The 22,317-nt window shown below is 46.0% G+C and overlaps 1 protein-coding gene across 13 annotated transcripts in view; it reads left to right on the top strand.

The window, feature by feature from the left end:
- KIAA1549L (KIAA1549 like) overlaps positions 1-22,317 on the top strand; it is a 297,338-nt gene that overhangs the window by 146,536 nt on the left and 128,485 nt on the right. For 11 of the 13 annotated variants that reach the window (XM_085011461.1, XM_085011462.1, XM_085011455.1 and 8 more), the window contains exon 2: positions 19,768-20,112. In XM_085011461.1, the coding sequence (XP_084867587.1) occupies positions 19,836-20,112 (277 nt within the window). In that variant the 5' untranslated portion in view covers positions 19,768-19,835. Of the gene's footprint in view, positions 1-19,767; positions 22,276-22,317 lie in introns of all 13 variants that reach the window. The other 2 variants (XM_013994444.3, XM_085011451.1) reach the window with 1 other exon arrangement.

Genomic DNA, 22,317 nt, shown 5'->3' with positions numbered 1-22,317 from the left:
TGGCAAAGTCGCAGGATACAAAATCAATACACAGAAATTGACAGCGTTTCTATATACTAACAATGAAAAAGCAGAAAAGGAAATTAGGGAAGCAATCCTGTTTACCATCGCATCCAAAAGAATAAAATACCTAGGAGTAAACCTACCTAAAGAAACAAAAGACCTATACTCTGAAAACTACAAGCCACTGATGAAAGAAATCAAAGATGACACAAATAGATGGAAAGATATACCATGCTCGTGGATTGGAAGAGTTAATATTATCAAAATGACTATACTACCTAAGGCAATCTACAGATTCAATTAAAAAAAAAACAAACAAAAAACAGAGGATTGTCCTTTAGACCCAGAGGGGTAGTTGGTGAACACACACACACACACACACACACACACACACACACACGATTAGTTATTTTTCTTCTTTTGTCTTGGTAGCATGAATTTGGATTTGAGTTTGAACTAGCATTTGGATACCTTTTGCAAAACGATTAGATTTTTTCAAGTGACGTCTTTAAAAGGTGGGCTCTTTTCAAGTTCCCTAAAGAAGGTTGAACACCCTGGGGTGGGGACCCTTATTTTATGAGGCAGGATACAGTTGTGATTAAGAACATGGACTCTCGAGTTCCCTTGGGGTGCAGCAGGTTGAGGATCCAGTGTAGTCACACAGTGGCTCAGGTCACTGCTGTGGTGAAGGTTGGACCCCTGACCTGGGAATGTCCACATGCCACAGACACAGCCTAAAAAAAAATAATAATAATGAGAGAGAGAACATAGATTCTGGGGCCAGACTGCCTAGGTTTTATACACATGTGTGCACATGTGCACGTGGACACACACACACACACACACACACACACACACTCACGGATTTATTGTGAAGATCTGGTTCACGTGATTATGGAGGTTGAGGAGTTCTACCACTTGCAATGGGAATGCTAGAGACCCAGGAAAGCCCATGATGTAATTTAGTCTGAACCCAAAGACCTGAGAACCAGGAGAGCTGATGATGTCCCAGGTGAAATAGGCAGGAGGGGAATAAATCCTCCCTTGCCCTATTCTTATATTTCATTCTCATCCCTAGGGGATGGAATGATGACCTCCCATGCTGGGGTAGGCAGCTTCCTTTACCGAGTCCACCAATTCCAGTGCCCGTTTTATCCAGAAATGATGGTAATCTGGGCACCCTGTGGCCCAGTCAATTTGACACATAAAATGAACTGCCGCAAGCACCTTGGTGTGTAGTCAGTCAGCCCCAGGCTTCTCCTGGAGAAGAATGGGATCTGTGTTGGGTAGGCCAAGGACACAGATTACCTGCATTCTGGTTCCCTCTTGGGGGCACCCTAGTTCTGGCCAGACATCTCAGGACTGTTGCTAGTCACAGATTGACCTGGCGGAGACTGGAAGGATAAAGGAAACGCCGTTACACATACTGAAAAATTATGTCTAAGGATTTTGGTTATTATCAGCTAAACCAAGGCATTGGGAGATAGAAATGGAATTTCTGTTAATGGAATGAATTCGGACTTAATATAGATAAATCTGGGAGTTCCCGTCGTGGTACAGTGGAAACGAATCTGACTAGGAACCATGAGGTTGCGGGTTCGATCCCTGGCCTTGCTCAGTGGGTTAAGGATCCAGCGTTGCTGTGGGCTGAGGTGCAGGTCACAGACGAGGTTCGGATCCTGCGTTGTTGTGGCTGTGGCATAGGTCACCAGCTATAGCTCTGATTGGACCCCTAGTCTGGGAACCTCCATATGGTATGGGTGTGGCCCTAAAAAGACAACAACAACAGAAATATATATGTAGAGAGATAGATAAATAACTAGATAGATAAATCTGACTATTGTATACCAAATGTGAGAACATATAGTTTAGGTTAGAAATGTCTAAATTGTAGAATTTCTGAAAATAAATGCTGTCTTTATTTGACCACATGTGTAAAGCCAAATAAACTACATGAAAATTATTTACTGTGAACATATGGGCTATCTTTTTGAATTTTGGTGCTTCTCAGGGGATTGAAAATTACTTAGAGTAAGTATTTCCTTTTTTTGTCTTTTATCTTAGATCAAAATTAATGTGATCATTATTCAGTCCTAATAGAATCAGTCAGTAATTTCTTTTTCTTTTTTTTTTATTACTCAAATGAATTTATCACATCTGTAGTTGTATAATGATCATAACAATCCAATTTCATAGGATTTCCATGCCATAACCCAAGCACATCCCCCCACCCCCCAAAGTAATTTCTTTCTATGAGAATCTGAATTTAAAAATCCTGAAATAGGAGTTCCCGTCGTGGCTCAGTGGTTAGCAAATCCAACTAGGAACCATGAGGTTGCGGGTTCTATACCTGGCCTTCCTCAGTGGGTTAAGGATCCGGCGTTGCCGTGAGCTGTGGTGTAGGTTGCAGACGCGGCTCGGATCCTGCATTGCTGTGGCTCTGGCGTAGGCTGGTGGCTACAGCTCCGATTAGACCCGTAGCCTGGGAACCTCCATATGCCACGGGAGCAGCCCTAGAAAAGGCAAAAAGACAGAAAAAAAATTCTGAAATAGTGGTATTTATATTAATGATGTTAGGCTTTTGTAGTAAAATTTATGCCTAAATCTGGCATCAGTGAATATGAATTAAGAGTCAGTAGTAATATTTATTGTTAATATTGGCAACTTCTTCTGCTTCTTTGGCCTTCTGTATAGATACTTTCAGGCCTTAGTGTCTAGCTGTAAGAAAAATATCGGTATCCATGAAGCATCACAAAACTTTTTCTGATCGAGCATTTTTCTTGTATGTCTGCAGTGGGGGTGGGAGGAAGACAATCAAGTTATTGGTATTATTTTACCTAAATTAACTTAATGCCCCAAGGAGGCATTAGAGCTACTCAGCATAATAATAATGGTCCTTTACATTAGTTCCAGCACTTGCCAGGTTTCCTAGTGTTCATCCTTCTGTTATCTCAGTGATGTGCATCAGCAGAAGAGCTCGTGAAGAAGTCTGATAACTGTGAAACAAGCAAACGGGAGCAGAATCTGTCAGCTGTATAATGACCGAGAGTATATTTTCCGATTCCATAATGGATTCAGTCCATCTATCAGTTCTTCTTTGGTTTTTCCGTGTGTCTGAACTTGGTCAAGGGCAATGACTTTAAATTCTGAAATGATCTAAGCTAGAATTCCCCCAAAGTGTTCTTCAGTTGGGATATAACTGGTAGGAGGCAAAAAAGAAGGAGAGAAAGTTTCAGTCAACTAGCTTGAGTATTGTCTAGATTAAATAGAACTTTTGTTTATCACACACTTGTTAGAGTCTTTGGGGCACTTGATTCTGCTCTGTGAATCTCCCACAAGAATTTCCTGAACTGTTTTGAATACAGAACCTTTTTCCCTCAAATCATTGCATGCGACCAGTATTTAGTGGAACAGATGTTTGGACAAGGTTAAATTTGCTTTTTCTCAGTCTTAGAGAATGTCAGTTTGTGGATGTCTGTAGGATTATTTTCTTATCCATCTAACAGAATATCCTATGAGATGCAAAATGAATGAGGACTCTGGCTCTCACGAACAGCAATGTAGATGGTACATAGTTGGGGCTGCAAACATTACGAGTCCAGAGTTTGGCCTGGAGTCATACTATTTGGTCTTTAAATGCAGTGAATTTTTTTTTTTTTTTTTTTTTTTGCTTTTTAGATCTGCACCCATGGCATATGGAATTCCCAGGCTAGGGGTCTAATCTGAGCTTCAGCTGCCAGCCTACACCACAGCCACAGCAATGCCAGATCCGAGCGGCATCTGTGACCTAATGCCACAGCTCATGGCAACACTGGATCCTTAACCAACTGACCGAGGCCAGGAATCTAACCCGCAACCTCATGGTTCCTAGTTGGATTTGTTTCTGCTATGCCATGACAGGAACTCCAAAGTTGTTGTTGTTGTTGTTGTTGTTGTTGTTGTTGTTGTTGTTTCTTTTTAGGGCCACCCCTGTGGCATATGGATTTCCTGGACTAGAAGTCAAATCAGAACTGCAGCTGCCAGCCTAAGCCACAGCCATAGCAACATTGCCACACCAGATCCCAGCTGCATCTGTGACCTACGCTATAGCTTAGGTCCAAACCCACTGAGCAAGTCTAGGCATCGAACCTGCATCTTCACAGACACTATGTTAGGTTTTTATCCCACTGAGCCACAACAGGAACTCCTGCAGTGAAAAGTTTTACATTCTCCTTTAATGTGTATGGATATTTTGTGCATGCACTCATGTGTGTTTGTGTTGACTGTCACTAACTCTATAAAAAATTTTTTTTTTTTGGTCTTTCTTAGGGCCACACCCGTGGCATATGGAAGTTCCCAGGCTAGGGGTCTAATCCGGAGCTGTAGCCGCCAGCCTACACCACAGTCACAGCAACGCAGGATCTGAGCCGAGTCTGCAACGTACACCGCAGCTCACGGCAATGCCGGATCCTTAACCCCTGAGCGAGGCCATGGATCGAACCCACAACCTCATGGTTCCTAGTCGGATTCAATAACCACTGAGCCACGAGGGGAACTCCTATAAAATTTTTATTACTGATAATTTATGCATTACATAATTTATTATCATATGTACACATACATTTTTATAGAATTGCACAAATGTATCTTAGAGTGTACTTAGATTTTGATTTTTCACTGTTATCCCCCATTCCCCCCAGCCTCCCACGTACCCACATTTTTATTTGGCTGTTCTGTATTCATTTACATATTTTGATCATTGTTTCTATAATATATACTTACTGGATTTTGGTGTTAAAGCAGTACTGGTTTTATAAAACAAATTGGGGACATTTCCACATATTTCAAAGGCCTGAATTAGTTTAATAGCATTAGAATTACCTATTTTTTAAAAAAGTTAGATCTCAGGAGTTCCCGTCATGGCGCAGTGGTTAACGAATCCGACTAGGAACCATGAGGTTGCAGGTTCGATCCCTGGCCTTGCTCAGTGGGTTAGGGATCCGGCATTGCCGTGAGCTGTGGTGTAGGTTGCAGACGCGGCTCAGATCCCTCCATGCTATGGCTCTGGTGTAGGCCGGTGGCTACAGCTCTGATTCGACCCCTAGCCCGGGAACCTCCATATGCCACGGGAGCGGCCCAAGAAATGGCAAAAAGACAAAAAAATAAAAATAAAAAATAAAATAAAAAGTTAGGTCTCAGCTGAATATACCTAGTCCTGGTGCCTTTTATATCTAGCAGTGGCTCCTTTTTGGTATGTTAACTTATCTGTTTTATGTTTTTCATTTCTGACTTAATTTTTGCTTGTCAAAATTATTCGCATGTAGTACATACATAAATTTTAATAAATACATTAAGTAATTATTAATTTTAAAGTTCAAAATAGGAGTTCCCATTGTGGTGCAGTGGAAGTGATGCCAACTAGGAACCGTGAGGTTGTGGGTTTGATCCCTGGCCTTGTTCAGTGGGTTAAGGATCTGGCATTGCTGTGAGCTGTGGTGTAGGCCAGCAGCTGTAGCTCTGATTCGACCCCTAGCCTGGGAACCTCCATATGCTGCAGGTGCGGCCCTGAAAAGACAAAAGACAATAAAATAAAATAAGTCCAAGATCAATAGGCGAGAAGCTCTTTCTTGTTCTGTCTCTCCTTTCTCCTCTCAGCATCTCAGCTATCGTTGCAGTTAGATTTGTAAGGAATCTTGTCGGGAAAGTGTTCACTTTGCAAGTGTGCTGAATAAATCATGTTCCAAACCGCAGTCTTGATCGTGGATATAAGCAGGCTTCAGGGGAGAAATCTCATGCAGAAGCTCAGGGAGTCTTCCTAATGCCAAGAAAGCCGGATGGATTACTCAGGTACTCTTAGGAGAATTACAGTTGGAGAAAGCGGTTTCATCTTGAGAAGTGAGAATGATTCCTGCGAAGATAGAATGTGTTTCCCCACAGACATGGGGAGTATAAGACTTAAAAAAGATATGACTCTGAAACCTCTCAGCTGGATTTTGTGCTCCTTGATGTCAAGGAACATTCTGACTGCTAACCACACACCAGGATATGTTCCAGATACTCTGCATGGATTAATGCCTTGAAGCCTGAAAACAGCCTGTGAAACAGTGATTATCACCATCTTCCGCTTAGAAAGGGGGAAACGGGCACAGAGAGGTCCGTGACTTGCCTAAGTTTGCACAGCTGGAACAAGGCTGTGGACCCAGCTGCTCTGTCTCCAGGCCCCACACCCTAAACCGTGACATTTGACCACCTTCCCAGTGAGACTGCAGTTTGGGAACCTTTGTAAGGCAGTGACCATCAGATAAAGCATTCAGTATATATTTGCGGGACAAATGTTCAGTGATTGGGCACATGAGGGAGGTAATTGGCTGCAGTGCCAAGCAGAAGGGGAAAAGGACTTGAATAGAGCTAAAAATAGAGTTGTGGGAACAGTGGCCTCTTAATAATGGGACTATCACTTAGGAAGCCGTTTACATTGAAACCTTACAACTTGGGGGAAGACCAATAGTAAGTTGTCTTTTCACTCAACTCTCGAAGCTCCTGCTGCTGCTTTTCTTTAGGTACAGAATTCCCCAGATCTTCAGTATTTCTTGCTTAATGGATTTAAATGGCCTCAACTCCTCTTAGGGTCATGAGGACGAAATAGTAGGAATTAATATGAACGTTGGGAAAGATTTGCCATTAGGATTGTCCTAGTTGTGAAGGTCAGTTATTGGTGGTTAATCGTGTTTTCTATCATGGAGTCAGGTCATCCATTTTTAAACTTATTAATGACCCTCTCAGAAAGATCAGAAGGAGGCCAAAGTGTAGGGGAAGGAGAGAAACTCTAGGTCTCATTGATTTACCTCTCTCTCTCTCTTTTTTTTTTTTTTTTTTTTTTGACTTTTCTAGGGCCTCACCTGCAGCATATGGAGGTTCTCAGGTTAGAGGCTGAATCAGAGCTACAGCTGCCAGCCTGCACCACAGCCATGCAACTCGAGACCCAAGCCACATCTGTGACCTACACCACAGCTCATGGCAACGCCGGATCCTTAACCCATTGTGCGAGGCCAGGTATCGAACCTACAACCTCATGGTTCCTAGTCAGATTCATTAACCACTGAGCCACGATGGGAACTCCCTGATTCACCTCTCTTGATGAGCTGATTTTTCTGTGCGTATGGTGTCCTAGTGCACAAGAGGAGGTCATTGTAGCCATCCCATCTGCCACATACAGATTGTGATGACAGAATTGGAAGGAGATGAGACCATAACTTGTCATGCTGAAAAACTATAAGCAACCTGTATCTTTACAGTTAGAGAATGGTTACACAAGTCATGATACCACATCTTAGTGGAAATAATATTTCGCCTTATCCAATATGGGGTTCACATCATGTTAAAAGACAAAAAGCAGGTGCAAAGTTGGATGTGCAGTGTGGTCACAGTTCTGAAAAGCAAGCAAACTGAAGCTTTTCCAAGAATGAAGCCTGGGAATACATGTCACCACAGGATGAATCCTGGTTTTCTTTTTTCTTTTGCCTTTCTTTTTTCTTTTTTCTTTTTTTTTTGCCTTCTTTTTTTAAGGGCCACACCCACGGCATATGGAAGTTCCCAGGATAGGACTCAAATTGGAGCTGTAGCCGCCGCCCTATGCCACAGCCACAACAACACCAGATCCGAGTCTGCAACCTACACCACAACTCATGGTAACGCTGGATCCTTGACCCACTGAGCGAGGCCAGGGATCGAACCACAACCTCATGGTTACTAGTTGGATTCGTTTCTGCTGAGCCACTATGGGAACTCCAGTCGTGGTTTTCTTGATGTGATTGGGCAGGCACATGGAGAGGGCTGAGGGCAGCATGGGGTTGTTTTCTTTTTCCTTCTACTTTTCCATCTTTTCTGAATTTTCTGTAAGGATCACATATACTCAGGCTTTAAAAAACTGAAAGTGAAGTCTATTGCTGTTACAAAGGGGGAGGATCAACTTTATTTTTAAACCTCTTTCACAAAGGATTTGAAAGCAATAAACTTTTTTAAAAAAGAAAACAGGCGTTCCCGTCGTGGCGCAGTGGTTAACGAATCTGACTGGGAACCATGAGGTTGCGGGTTCAGTCCCTGCCCTTGCTCATTGGGTTAACGATCCGGTGTTGCCGTGAGCTGTGGTGTAGGTTGCAGATGCGGCTCGGATCCCGCGGTGCTGTGGCTCTGGTGTAGGCCAGGGGCTATAGCTCCGATTGGACCCCTAGCCTGGGAACTTCCATATGCCGAAGGAGCGGCCCAAAGAAATAGCAAAAAAATAATAATAATAAAAAAAATAAAAAATAAAACAGCTGCGAAAGAGCTTTGAAAGTTAAAATGCTTCTCTCGAAGCAGTAAACAGAACCTTCTCTTTGCTGGCATCACTTCACGGAATGGCAATTTGATTCTATTAACTGGCGCATTTTGTTTTAAAAAGCCCCAAGAGAAATCATCTTAGGCAAGAACATCCCAGGCGCCAAACTTCAGAACTGTGGGGTGTGGGGTGGATGCTTCAGCATAGCAGTGATGCTGAATTCATCTCTTTTGACCTTCTGGGAATGGAAGCCTGACAGGTCTCTGTGATTTAGAGCTGTGCTCAGGCATGTTTGTTGAAGCAGCACCATGGAGAGAGACTCATCATCAAACTCAGGAGAAAGGGCAGCTACTCTGTGGGCTCCAGTCTGTCGGGGGTCCCTCTGGGAGCACGGAGCTCACCCCAGACCTGGAGATGGAGGAGGACCTACTCCTTCCCACATGGAACAGAGAGCCTGGGATCGGAGGTCAAAGGGGTTGCGTCATACTTGGCTCAAGGGTAACTTTCAGGATGACCTTGGCCAAGCCAGCACATGACCTCTATGAACCCTGATTTCTTCACCTGTCAAATAGGGATAATAACCTTTATCTTCTACGTCACAAGGACTGTGAGGAACAAAGTGGGATGAGGGTATAAAAATATTACACAAACTATAAGGGCTTCCGCAGGTGTGTGGGCTTGTGACAGTGCATGGTCTGCAGGCATTGCTAAGTTCTAATTGACATCTGGATCTTCTGGGGCAGCCTCTGGGTACATCCCTGCCTACCCTGGGCTCAACAAATAATAATAAAAATAATAATAATAACAACACTAACAATACAAGTTAGCCTTATAGGAGCCAGTACTGTTCTAAGAACTTGACATGTATCTCTTTTTTTTTTTTTTTTTTTTTTTTTAAGGCCACACTCGCGGCATTTGGAGGTTCCCAGGCTAGGTGTCCAATTGGAGCTACAGCTGCCGGCCTACATCACAGCACAGCAACACCAGATCCGAGCCTCATCTGGGACCTACACCACAGCTCATGGCAACGCCAGATCCTAATCCACTGATCAAGGCCAGGGATGGAACCCACAACCTCATGGTTCCTAGTTGGATCCATTTCTACTGCACCACAGCGGGAACTCCTATCATCTCATTTTTTTTTTTTTAATTTTCCCACTGTACAGCAAGGGGGTCAGGTTATCCTTACATGTATACATTACAATTACATTTTTTCCCCCACCCTTTCTTCTGTTGCAACATGAGTATCTAGACATAGTTCTCAATGCTATTCAGCAGGATCTCCTTGTAAACTTAGGTTCCCTAAGTTGTGTCTGATAAGCCCAAGCTCCCGATCCCTCCCACTCCCTCCCCCCCCCATCATCTCATTTTAATCGTTAAAAATATTTCATGGTACTGTGGGTACCATGAAGTAGGTAGGTACTGTAATTGTCCCCATTTTACAGATGGGGAAACTGAGGCACAGAGTGGTTAAGTAACTCGTCCAAGGTCACACAGTTAGCAAGGAGCGAGTGGCATTTGCATCCAGGCAGTCTGACTCTGGGGCCTGGTAGAAAGCTGGAGCTATTTTTCTCTGACATACAAGGAAGAAGAGTTTGGGATATTTCTTAACTGGTTGCCTTAGTTTCTTACCTTAAGAACCGTTGTGGATCAGGCTTGCTTTCCTTTAGGTGTGGCAGTGAAGCAAACCTGCTGGTGGGCCGGGAGCAGGCCAGAGTGGCTGGCTGCTTGCCTGTGGCTGGAAATGCAGCCGTGACTCACTGTTATTAGGCCAGCTGTGGAAGGCTGCCTTCTCCTCCATGTCACCAGTAGAAAAGAACAGCACTGATTGGGAAAGGACTGTGACTGGCTGGGTTATAGGAAACCAGGAAGCAACCCAGGGCAGCTCAGAGAGGCCCTGTGAACCCGAGTGGAGAACACTCCTTAAATAGCAGACTTGCTTTGGAAAGGAGGGGCTCTGAAAACAGCCACCACGCCGCCCTGGGGACTGAAGAAAGAGGCTCAGGTGAGAAGCAGCAGTACCCGGGGGCCTGTGGGAGGTTAAAGGGTGCCTGCCCTGCACAGGTAGCAGCATCACAGCCCAGTGCTGCATCTTAGATACAAGAACTGAGGATGAGAAACGAGCAGCGCCCAGGGCCTTGGGAAGACAGGGGCCTGAACAATCCATCACAGTGCATCTTCGTATTCCCGCGTGGGGGCTCTGAGGTCTGAGGAGTCTAGGCAGGGATTTTGCACCATTTTTTTTTTCTTTTCTGTCTTTTTGCCTTTTCTAGGGCCGTTCCCACGGCATATGGAGGTTCCCAGGCTAGGGGTCGAATCAGAGCCGCCACCACCGGCCTATACCAGAGACACAGCAACTCGGGATCTGAGCCGCGTCTGCAACCTGCACCACAGCTCATGGCAACACCAGATCCTTAACCCACTGAGTAAGGCCAGGCATCGAACCCTCAACCTCATGGTTCCTAGTCAAATTCATTAACCACTGAGCCACGACGGGAACTCCCTCAGCATTTTAATATTAGTCAGTGACAGTCTATGTGTCTAGACTTGGCCAAGCACATTCTTAACTTTGCATGTTTCCCTGTGTTAATGATCTGCTCCCCGCCTCTTAGTTCAAGGCTAAGTTTAGCTGTCATGGGACTCAATGCAGAGTTGCTGAGCAGCAGAAGCATTGGTACCTTCCCTGTGTGTGCCAGCTTGTGCATAGTGCTGTTAAGTTTCATATTCCGACAGGATGACTTAGCACTTTCCTGAAACTCTGAGAACCGTGATTTTATTTAAACCCGGTTCAAACAAGCTTGGTTTAAAGTGAGCGTGTGTCAGTGTCTGTTGAGTAGGATTGGCCTTGAGCAGGGAGGAGCTGACTCATGTTTTCCCTCGTTATTTTGAGGGTCTTCATCTTGCTTGCTTTCACTTAACTTGCAACATCAGGTCAATCTCTGCTCTTTATCTTTGTTCATCCAGAGCCTCCTTAAATCTCACCCATCTAAAGCTCCTCCCTTTGGAGTGCCCATTGTGGCACAGTGGAAATGAATCTGACTGGTATCCAAGAGGATGCGGGTTTGATCCCTGGCCTTGCTCAGTGGGTCGGGGATCCAGTGTTGCCGTGAGCTGTGGTTAGGTCACAGATGTGGCTCAGATCACATGTTGCTGTTGCTGTGGCTGCGGTGGAGGCTGGCAGCTACAGCTCCGATTGGACCTCTAGCTTGGGAATTTCCATATGCCACGGGTGTGGCCCTAAAAAGCAAAAAAATGAAATAAAATAAAATTAGAGTACTTCCCTTTACAATTCTTTAGATCTCCAGTCCCTTTGTGGGAAGCACTATCCAAACGGAAGGTAACTGTTGGTTTGTCCCTGGAATGGGTGATGCTTGTACATGGTCAGAAAGGGTAGCCAGTTTGGACCTTGTGCAAGAAAACGCCACTGTCTTTCATCTCCCTCGGTCATATATGGTACTTATATTTGCTTTCTGTGCATTTTTTGAAGGTCATCACCATATTTTCAGCAAAGAATAATCCATGTTATTCTAAGCAGAAGAAAGTTATTGGCCTTTATAGGGCAAGGGGAGATTGGAGAGTTAGTAGGAGTTCACTGAGAAAAATGAGAATTCAGTAATTTGGTCAGAATGGTGTGGCTTTTTTCCCCTTGACAAAATGGAATTTAAACAGAAGCATACAGCCTGTTTCATAGCAACATGCCAACGTGTCTGGCGCTCTTTGCTGCTGTGGCTTTGTTTCTGCTCATGTAAAGCCCATGTTCTCTTCAAATAACTTCATCTGAATCCCAGGTATGGTGTTAGAATTTTTATTTCACAGCTTGTTCTGGTATTCCAAACTAACATATTAACTCGAGCTCCTTTTTTTTTTTTTTCTCTTTTTTGTCTTTTTGCCATTTCTTGGGTCGCTCCCGCGGCATATGGAGGTTCCCAGGCTAGGGGTCCAATCGGAGCTGTAGCCACCAGCCTACGCCAGAGCCACAGCCACTCGGGATCCAAGCCACATATGCTACCTACACCACAGCTCACGGCAACGCCAGATCCTTAACCCATTGAGCAAGGCCAGGGACCGAACCCGCAACCTCATGGTTCCTAGTCGGATTCGTTAACCACTGCACCACAACGGACACTCTCTCGAGTTCCTTTTTTTGCTGTCTTGACTGCAACATCTCACTGTCTTTCATACTCCTTTTCAGCCTTGGTCCCTCGAGCTCCATCTTCCTCCTGCTCTCCCGCTGCACTGTACACTCTTCCACAGCTCCTCACTTCCTACCTGTGTCACTTTGCCATTGCTGTTTCACACCTTAAAACAACACACAATCATGAGCATACAGTTGCCATGGGTCAAGAGTTTGGGTACAGAAGTTCCTACTGTGGCACAACGAGATCAGTGGTGTCTCTACAGTGATGGGATGCAGATTCGATCCCTGGCCCAGCATAGTGGGTTGGGGATCCAGTGTTGCCACAGCTGTGGCTTAGGTTGCAGCTATGACTCAGATCTGATCCCTGGTCTGGGACCTCCCTATGCTGCGGTGGGGCCAAAAAAAGAAAACAAAGATGTTGGGGTACAGCTCATCTGGGTCCTTTATACAAGGTCTCACAGGGATACTGTCGTAGTGTCAGCCAGGCTGTGTCCTCATCTGGAGGCTTGGCTGGGGAGGAATCCAATTCCAAGTACACCCAGGTTGTTGGCAGAGTTCACTTCCCTGGGCCTCCAGATTGATTGCTGGTTGTCAGCTGGAGGCCACTCTCAGCTCTGAGCAGCCACTCATAGTTCCTAGAGGCCTCCTGCAGTTCCAGAGGCCACCATAGCTCTTTGTCACATGAGCTTTCTCAATTTGGCCTTGTAATTCCTAGGACCATTTAGGCGAGCGAGTCTGCTAGCAAGATAGAGTCTTACATAAGATTAAAAAAAATATCACAAGGATGACAACCCATCACCTTTGCCATATTCTCTTGGTTAGAAGCAAGCCACGGGTTCTGCTCATACTCCAGAACGGGTCACACAAAGGCACGACCACCGAGAGACAGGGCTCACGGGGCTGCCTTGAAAAATGTCCAATACATCATCTGAGTCACACTCGTACTTCACTTCCTTCTTCTGAGTGTGTTTTAAGCTCTCTGTAATTTGGTTTTGCCCTCCGTCTCCTAATTTACCTTACCTTCCTCTTAATCTATACCACCTACCTCTCATTCCTGCCTCCAAATTTTTCTTCCCTTCTTATCTCTTCTAGGATGCATCTTTAATTAATACAGAAGTATTTTTATTAGCATTACAGAATTCTAAAATCTTCTGCTTTAGCAGAAGAATTTTTTCATTGAAATGAAGGGTTCTTCACTCTTTGGGGGCTTCTGAATGAATCCTTTTGAGAATATAATCAAAGCTAATTCCCAGAAGGGAGGGACACAGCCCTGTGCTGTTTTATTTTATTTTATTTTTTTTGTCTTTTGTCTTTTTTTTTTTTTTTTAGGGCCGCTCCTGAGGCACATGGAGGTTCCCAGGCTAGGGGTCCAATCAGAGCTACAGCTGCCAGCCACAGCCACAGCCACAGCAACGCGGGATCCGAGCCGCGTCTGCAACCTGCACCACAGTTCATGGCAATGTGGGATCCTTAACCCACTGAGCAAGGCCAGGGACTGAACCCGAAACCTCATGGTTCCTAGTCGGATTCGTTAACCACTGCGCCACAATGGGAACTCCAGCCCTGTGTTGTTTTAGTTATTACTTCTGCACCACATACCACCCTGAGCTAAGTGTTGTGAAATAACAAGCTGTTTTGTGAAGCTCATGGTTTCAGGAGTTCAGACAGAGCACAGTGAGGATGGCTTGTCTGTGCTACTTGACGCCTGGGGCCTCAGTAGGGGAGACTCAAAAACAGCCGAGATTCAAATGGTCGGGGGCTAGAATTATCGGGAGGCTGTTTCATTCACCTGTCTGTGCCTGGGTTGGGCTGACCGGGAAACTTGGCTCAGTTAGGAAGCTGATTGGAGTTCTTACCCATGATCTCTCCATGTGGCTTGGGCTGCTCACAGAGCAGTGGCTGGGTTCCAGGAGGAACAGTGAGGGAGGATGGGGAAGGGAATATTCTAAGGTCAAGCAGAAGCTGCTTTTTATGATGGTAGCCTTGGGAGTCAGGTGGCATTCCTTCTGCCCACGCTGTAACTGGCTGAACAGTTTCAAGTCCACCGAAGGAATAGGACCTAGACCCTACCTCTCAGCGAGGGGCATATAGGAGAATTTGCAGCCATTGGGAAAAAACAAAACCCACCACATACACCAACACAAACCTATGTAAAGGAATTTATTATCCTGAACTCTGAGAACTGAAAGGGACCAAGAAGTATTATCTATTTCAGTCTCCCACCCTTGGCTCAGCTCCTCTTTACAACTTTCCTGTCATCCCATACCTGGACTGCTGCAAGTGTTTCTTTACTGGTCTCCTGGCATCCACTCTTGCCCCTTTATAGTCTGTTCTTCACTATGTAGCCAGAATGATTGTTTTGAAACACAAATTTGCTCCTGCATCTCACCCACCCTCACTTCCATGCTCCCCCCCTTCGCTTTGGACTGAAATCTAAGGCATAGCAATGGTCTGGTCATCAACTGCATTTTCAGCCTTGTCTCATGCCATATCCACTACCATTCTCCCTGATCTCGCTATGGTTACTTTTTTTTTGTTGTTCTTTGCACTATTCATGCCCCCTTCCTGCCACAGGGCCTTTGCATATGCTCACCTCTCTCCATGGAATGTTGTCCCTACCTTCTTTGCTTGATTCACGTCTACTTATTCTTTGGATCTTGACTTGAGAGTCACTTCCTCGGTGATGTGCTTTTCGACCTCCCTGATCCTGTCACATCCTCTTCTTGCATGTGCTCTTAGGACTATGTATCTTTCACCTCTAAGATTTATCATTTTTACATTTGTGAGGATGTTTAACTCCACATCTCCCAAAAAGACTGTGAGTCCCATGAGACCAGAGGCCATGTATGCTCTTCATCATTTATTCTTTATACCTTACATGCAGACATTACAGAAACTATTTTTTCCTAACTATGATTGTTTTTTTAATTTTAGGAGTAAAAATTTAATGCAGCCTAAGAATTTGTAATTTCCTTGCTAGCCTACATTCCTATTGTAGTTCGTAATGAGCTCCAGTCAACTCGACCTCTAGGTAACGTTCCCTTAAACATTCCCTTAAAGGGAAGCTCCCCCATTCTGTTCTTGTCTACGTAATATGTGGATTAAGGGCAAGCCTTTATATTGAATCCTAATTTATGTGTTCTTTCAACAATAATTTCAGTCAGTTGACATGTCTTTGAAGTATGTTTCTCCAAAATTTTTCGTATCAGTTCTTCTTCTGAATTCACTATCATTTACCAACCCAGTGAACATGCTTTCTTCCTTAGTTTTATGTATTTCATTAGGTTTTTTTTAAGTCACCAACTTCTGAGGTCAAATCTGTTTGAGAAATATCCGAAACATATTTCAGAAGTTAAATATATTTGATCAGTCTGGCCAAAGTTTAATTAAACCGCCCAACATAGATGTATTGAGTTTTTTCTGCATCCCAGGCACTCTTATGGGGTTTTTTTCTTTTTTTTTTTCTTTTAACTTTGGGACTTACGAGGCTTTATTTAAATGTTGATATGTATGAGAGGATGTCCCTTTAAGTTCCAAAGCCACACTGATATCCATTTCACAATAGGTTAAGGTAAGTTAGGTTATGCTGCAGTGAAAACCCCCAAGTTATTTTTGTTTATTTTTTGCTCATGCCACCCATACATACTTTTACAGCAGAGGGCCTTTGCCTATTACAGTTCCTAAAGGACCCAGGCTGATGAACCAGCAAACATTTCGAATGTGACTAGGTTCTTCCTCTTCCCCTCCTCCTTCTGCTTCTTCTCTTCCTCCTCCTTCTTCTTAACAGTTTACTGAGATGTCATATTGCTGGGGTTTTTTTCTTCTTCTTCTTCTTCAGAGAAAGCAAGTTCTGAAGAGTCTTGCAACACTTCTGCTCACAACTCATTGGCTGGAACTAGTCACATGGCCCCACCCAACCACAGATGTATCCAGGAAGTGCAGTCCTGTTATGTGCTCTGAAGGGGGAGAGACAGCAATATATGGTAAACAGCATTAATTAGTTAGGTGTGAGTGTAACATCCAACACTTCTCAAAATTGTTAGCATGTTGAAACATTTCTCTGTGAGGCATCTTGGGACAGACACTGTGTTTTGTAAGAGATAGCTTGGGAAGCACTGAGTTCTAGTTACAAACAACAGGTTTAGCGGAGGCAAACCCACTAGAGACCATCTCTTCACTTCAGCGTGGAGCTTTCCATCAGTCGCCTTTGGCTGTGGCCCTTCAAGGCCATTACACATCCACCCTTGTATTAACCACCCAACACCCACTTCTCCTGCCTGATTGTAAGGTTTTTGTGAAACAGTTTGTGAAAAATCTTGCTTAAAGCAAAAATTAGTCTACCTGTCACATCCTTTCTGACGTCAAAGACTGCTTACTTGAAACAAGTTTGGTCTGGTACTACTCTTGAATCCGTGAATTGAACCCTCTTTCACTGAGAGTACAGAAGAAGAAATCCTACATAAATTCACCAGCCATGCAGGTAATAAAAATGGATTCTAAAGTGTTGCTGGAAAATGCCAAAATGCACAAACCACATTAGATGGATTCATATTCATCCATGTAAATACCACCTATGTACAGAACCAGACAAGACCGTATGACAGGTGTGAAGCTGAGTCTATCTAGGAGATAAGCAATGTGAACAGGAAGGACTGAGACATGACAGTAATGTCATCCTTCCATGTAAAATGCAACCAACTGAGCGTGAATACTTCTTTAGGCTGTGTTTGGTTAAAAAGCACAATTTCAGAGTTCCCATCGTGGCACAGTGGTTAATGTATCCAACTAGGAACCATGAGGTTGCAGATTCCATCCCTGGCCTTCCTCAGTGGGTTAAGGATCTGGCGTTGCTGTGAGCTGTGGTGTAGGTTGCAGATGCGGCTCGGATCCTGAGTTGCTGTGGCTGTGGTGTAGGCGGTCGGCTACATCTCTGATTCGACCCCTAGCCTGGGAACCTCCATATGCCGAGGGAGCGGCCCTAGAAAAGACAAAAAGACAAAAAATAATAATAATAAAAAACACAATTTCCATGGCAAACTGTGAGGCAGTTCCCAAGGAGTGCAATTATTTTAATGAAATGCCGTGTAGACTTTTGTATCTACACAAAGCTGGGTATGCATTTGCCACATATCTGTTTATGATGAGTTTTTGCTAACAGGCTTGAGGAAGCTTTGGGTCCTGCAGGTAAGGGCTTAGTGAGCCTGATCTGGTGATAAGGAGACAAAGAGACTGAGCCTGGCTTCTAAGGAGGCCTTGCCCAAGAGAAGGGGTTGGTTCTCATGCAGTATCAAATGCACCCAGCCATTGATTGCTATGGTATTGGCTTCCATCCTGACAAGTTCTGAAAATGAACTGCAGCCAATTTCCTGGATATCTGTAAATGGGGAACGGGGAATTTTTAAAACAAACAAACAAACAAAAAAAAACCCCAAAGAATCAGAAAGGAAAGTTATTTTTGTGTTAATTCAGAGTCAAAGACTTCCCTTGTCCCTCCTTTTTCCAAGTCGTAAAAAATGAAACTGAAAACAGGATTGCAGACAACCATCACTGTTTAGCTTTTGTGGCTGCAGAGTTTACTGCGTATTCTCAAAGCTCACGTATTGGAAGGCTTCAGCTTTAGCTGTTTGGTTTTCGGGTGGCAGGATGCAGTGATATGGACGGAAGAGTAGGAACTGGTTTGGAAGAAGCACTTGGGGAGAAGACACTGCCCCAGGAGTGAGGAAACCTTGCGTCTGGACCCGCTTCCACCCGATTGGTTCCGTGACTTCTGGCAAATGGTGTCCCCGCTCTGGGCCATTGTGTCCTCTTTTGTTAAACAAATAAAAACCCATGAGGACTTAGAGCCTGTAGTGGCCACTTATTTGTTGAGTGACTTTTTATTTTAGCATACGTTGGGTGCTTTTCAGCTTGGAGAGCCCTTCCCTCCACCTCCATGCTTTGCTCTGCTCCTCCCAGCTGCCCGGGGGTCAGGGGAGGTGGAGTGTGCCGCCTGCCCCCACTCCAGCGACAGCAGTCCACAGATGCACACACAGCTGCAGGTGGCCAGAGGGTGCGTGCAAACCCAGATCTTCTCCCTTCAGCTCTTGTTTCATTTGCTTCTATCAGATGGTGCGAACGTTTTTAGCCCATAATGTAGAAAGCTCTAGAAGTAACTTGTCTCTGTTGCTTTTAATTTGAAATATTATCTGAGGGCACTTGTAGCCCCCTCTGGGGTCAGCAGCCCTATGGACACCATGGTGGCCAGGGAGACCAGAGAATCCTCAAGCAGGAGGTCCTTTGTCTTCTCAAGCATGGACTCCCCAAGTTTTTGATCAGTTACTTCCTTGCCTCCTTTCCTGAGGAGTCATGTTTTGTGCCCTGTCACCTCGCCTTTCTGCCTGCACTTTCACACATGAGTGCTAACAGTTCTGGTGTCTCTGCAGGTGCCGGTAGTGACACCAGGTCCTGTGAGAAGTGTCGCTCGTCCTAAGTGGGATGTGAACAGTTTTTCCCTCCGAAAGAGCCTAATTTGAAAGCATTTCCCTTTGCTGTTTGACATGGTGTGAACGATAGCATCAGGAATCCTTTTAAATCCAAGGGCAGAAACACGTCTCCTTGCTGCCATCTTTCCAAATCCGTCAAAGGAGTTCCCATTGTGGCGCAGCGGAAATGAAACTGACTAGGAACCATAAGGTGGTGGATTCAATCCCTGGCCTCGCTCAGTGGGTTAAGGATCCAGCGTTGCTGTGAGCTGTGGCACAGGCCGGCATCTACAGCTCCGAACAGACCCCTAGCCTGGGCATCTCCATGTGCCTTGGGTGTGGCCCTAAAAAAAAAATAAAAAATTTAAAAGATATTAAAAGCCAAGTTCATCAAGACGATCCCAATTATTGTGTTTGAGATGCCCTAAGGTCTGAAAAAAAAAAAAAAGATTTGCATTCGGATACATAGTCCTTTCCTTTTGCATTTTGGATTCTTGGATGAAGTCAATGTTGGTGTCCTTGGCTGTGGCAGGGGGCCACGTTCCTCTTTGATTTTCTCTGTCGTGAGTTTCACCGTCCAACCCTTGTAGGTGGAATAGAAGAGAGATTCATAAAATACGCAGGTATCCTCCATGTCTTTGCCCAAATGTTACTTCATCAGAGACCACTGCTCACCAGTCCTGCCCTAGAGGTTCGCTGCGGCATCTGCATGTTTGTAGTTACCTAAGTTACTGTTCGAAGGTGTTTGACTGAGTCTTTTGTGATGGGGTGGATGCTCTGTGAGGTCCGAGCAGTGCCTGTCCTGCCCTCCACTCTCTCAGGGACCTGTGATTATCCGAGGCCTGACTGCTTGATGTCTTGTTCCATAGGAACGGACAGCCTACCGATCCCTGTCACCCCAACCCCGGAGTCATTTCCTCGTGGCAAGTTGTCACCGATGTCACCAACATGGCCTTTCTCGGAGGTCCAGTCTTCCTCAGCAGCGGACAGAACTAAGGCTGTGTTGGGACCGTCCCCTGACAACACAAGCTGGCCACAGTCTGCACGAACGCCTCTGCTCAAGACCCACCGGAGAGCCCGCGCTCACGGGGCCTTCCCTTCCTCCCCTTACCAAGGAGGCGGGCGCAGCGCCTCCCTCGAGCCTTCCGAGGATTCCGCCGAGCCCCTGGTCCACCCGAGACCTCAGGGGGGAAGAGAAGCAGCTGCCTTGTCAGGTTTGCCTCACACCAGCATGCTCCCCCCATTGTCCACTGTCCCACCAGGGATGTCCTTGGGCGCTGTCCTCCCATCTCGGCCACCGCGGGTAGGGACCCCTTCCATTCCAAAGCAGCCTTCCCCGAAGGCAGACGCTTCTCCATCTTCATCTTCTTCATTGGCTCCCAGCTCGCCTCATTCCATCCTCTTTCCTAAGCCAGCACAGCCACCCACCGAAGTGCCTGTATTCCGCCAACCAGCTCCAACAGACCCCTCCTCAAGTCGGAGCATAGCTAATCCCCGACATCCACTTGCCGAGGAAATGAATGGCTCATCCCCAAATGCCCAGGATTTAGTGAGCATCCCTCGTCTAGGTCTTTCTGGATCCTCAGCCCCAGCAGAGGGCCCTCATGCTGCAGGCTCCCCCATGCCTGAGTTTTTGAGCTCTGTGGCAGACCTGACCCCCCTGTCTCCCCCTCCCCTGGCACCTGGAAGTCTTCTTCTGCTTCCAGGAGGAACCCCCTCATCATCGATATCAGAGGTGGCTCCCAGTCCTGCATCCACCCAGCTGAGTGAAGCTGAGGTGCCTGCAAGAGCCCATAAAGCAGCATCTCTGCGGGCCTTTAGGAGCACAGCAACCCGTAGGGCTGCGTCTTCACCAGTCCAGACTGCAGCATCAGTGGTCGTGGAAGTGACCGGTAGAACGTCAGTCCCTGTGACTGCACATGACTCCTTTCACTCCCTGCATTTGTCAGCAGCTCCAGAGAATTCCGGGGGGCCCTCCCTCTCAGCAGAACATACGTCTCCCCCCCTGGTGCCTTCTCCTCTGCCTCGGGCCACAGCCCGCCCAGGGCAAGAAAGCCTTTCTGGGGCAGTTCTCGCATCACCGTCCAGCAGCTGGGCGGCAGACTTCCCCTCCACACCCGCTCTCCTCCAGCCGGCACACAGTCAGGCCTCTCCATCGGCCCTAACCCCGATGCCAGCTCCCCAAGAAGCAGGCCAAGATGCATCCCCTCCTGCCGCAGCTACAGACTTCCTCCTCTCGAGCCCAGTTCCAACTCTTCCTTCGACGACTGGGACATTTTCCCCGCAGGAAGAAGATAGCATGACAGCTATTTTAAAGATCAGCAAAAAGGCAGCTTTGACAGTTGCTCTCCAGACCCTCCCAAGTCAAGAGGGTCCAAGTCTGCGCTCTGAAAGCAGATTCGCCTCCGATTTGAGCACGGATCATGTTTCTAGAGACATCACACCACCAAGAAGAAACCTCCTTCCTTCAGCAGTACATCCATCTTCCCTCCCCTTGGCACAAGCCCCCCAGACTGTTTCCGCATCCCTTAGCTTTTCCAGCCCCAAGCCAGAGACTCACACAGCTGCGATGGACCGTTCTCAGTGGCCAGTTTCAGCTTCCAAACAGGGGACAGCGTTTCCATCCTCCAGTGAGGTCTCTGATTTCTCCACAATGGGAGACACAAAGAAGCCAGCAATCACAGATGTTTCCTGGAGTTCGCTTTCAACACAAGCCGGCTCCCTTCCCGCAGAACTAACGATGTCTGACGTGCTCCAGCAAACAAATTATGATGTACGTGGGCACACAATCAACTCCACAAGTTGGGGAACTCACTCAGCTTCAGTCACTCCTCCCAGTGGTTTAAATTCCTCTGTCAATACAATAAAATTTCAGGATTTCAAAGATAATGTTGGGCATTCAGTGACTGCAGGAGGCTCGCGCTTTCAGGATCCAGACTCTGGTACAGGCACCAGCCAGGCTGTTCAACAGTCAGACGCTTCCACGGTTGGAAACCGTACAGACTTCTTGTCCGTAAGCACTGACAGCCATTCCAGAGACTTCCAAACGGCTGGGGTGGAAGAATCTGAGTCTCATCCCCATCTACAGCTGCCTGCCCACCCAGCACATCCTCTTTCGCTAACCTCTCCGAGTCTGACTTCTGCAGCAAGCTGGCGGGAGATGTTTTCAGATGGAATGGATCCAAGTTTCCAAATTGCTGGTGACATCTCTCCATCTCTGGAGATAAATGCTTCCACACCATTCCAGAACATCCCGAGAGACCACTCTGCTGCTGAATCTCCTCCTCTCTCCTCCAGTGCCTTATTCAGAACCCCATCTAAAGCACTACTGGCTTCTCAGCGCCCTGAAAAATGGACAGGTGCAGCTTCTCATGCAGGTAGTTTGTTTCCTGGTACCCATCCCCACCCCCAAATAAGTG

The sequence above is a fragment of the Sus scrofa genome, chromosome 2 (assembly GCF_054392235.1).
Source record: "Sus scrofa isolate SSC_HxYL_T2T_F1_AM1 chromosome 2, Sscrofa_HxYL_maternal_Yorkshire_Landrace_v2.0, whole genome shotgun sequence".
Lineage (NCBI taxonomy): Eukaryota > Metazoa > Chordata > Mammalia > Artiodactyla > Suidae > Sus > Sus scrofa.
Note: the sequence above shows the minus strand (reverse complement) of the source record. Positions and strands in the feature narration are given on the sequence as shown.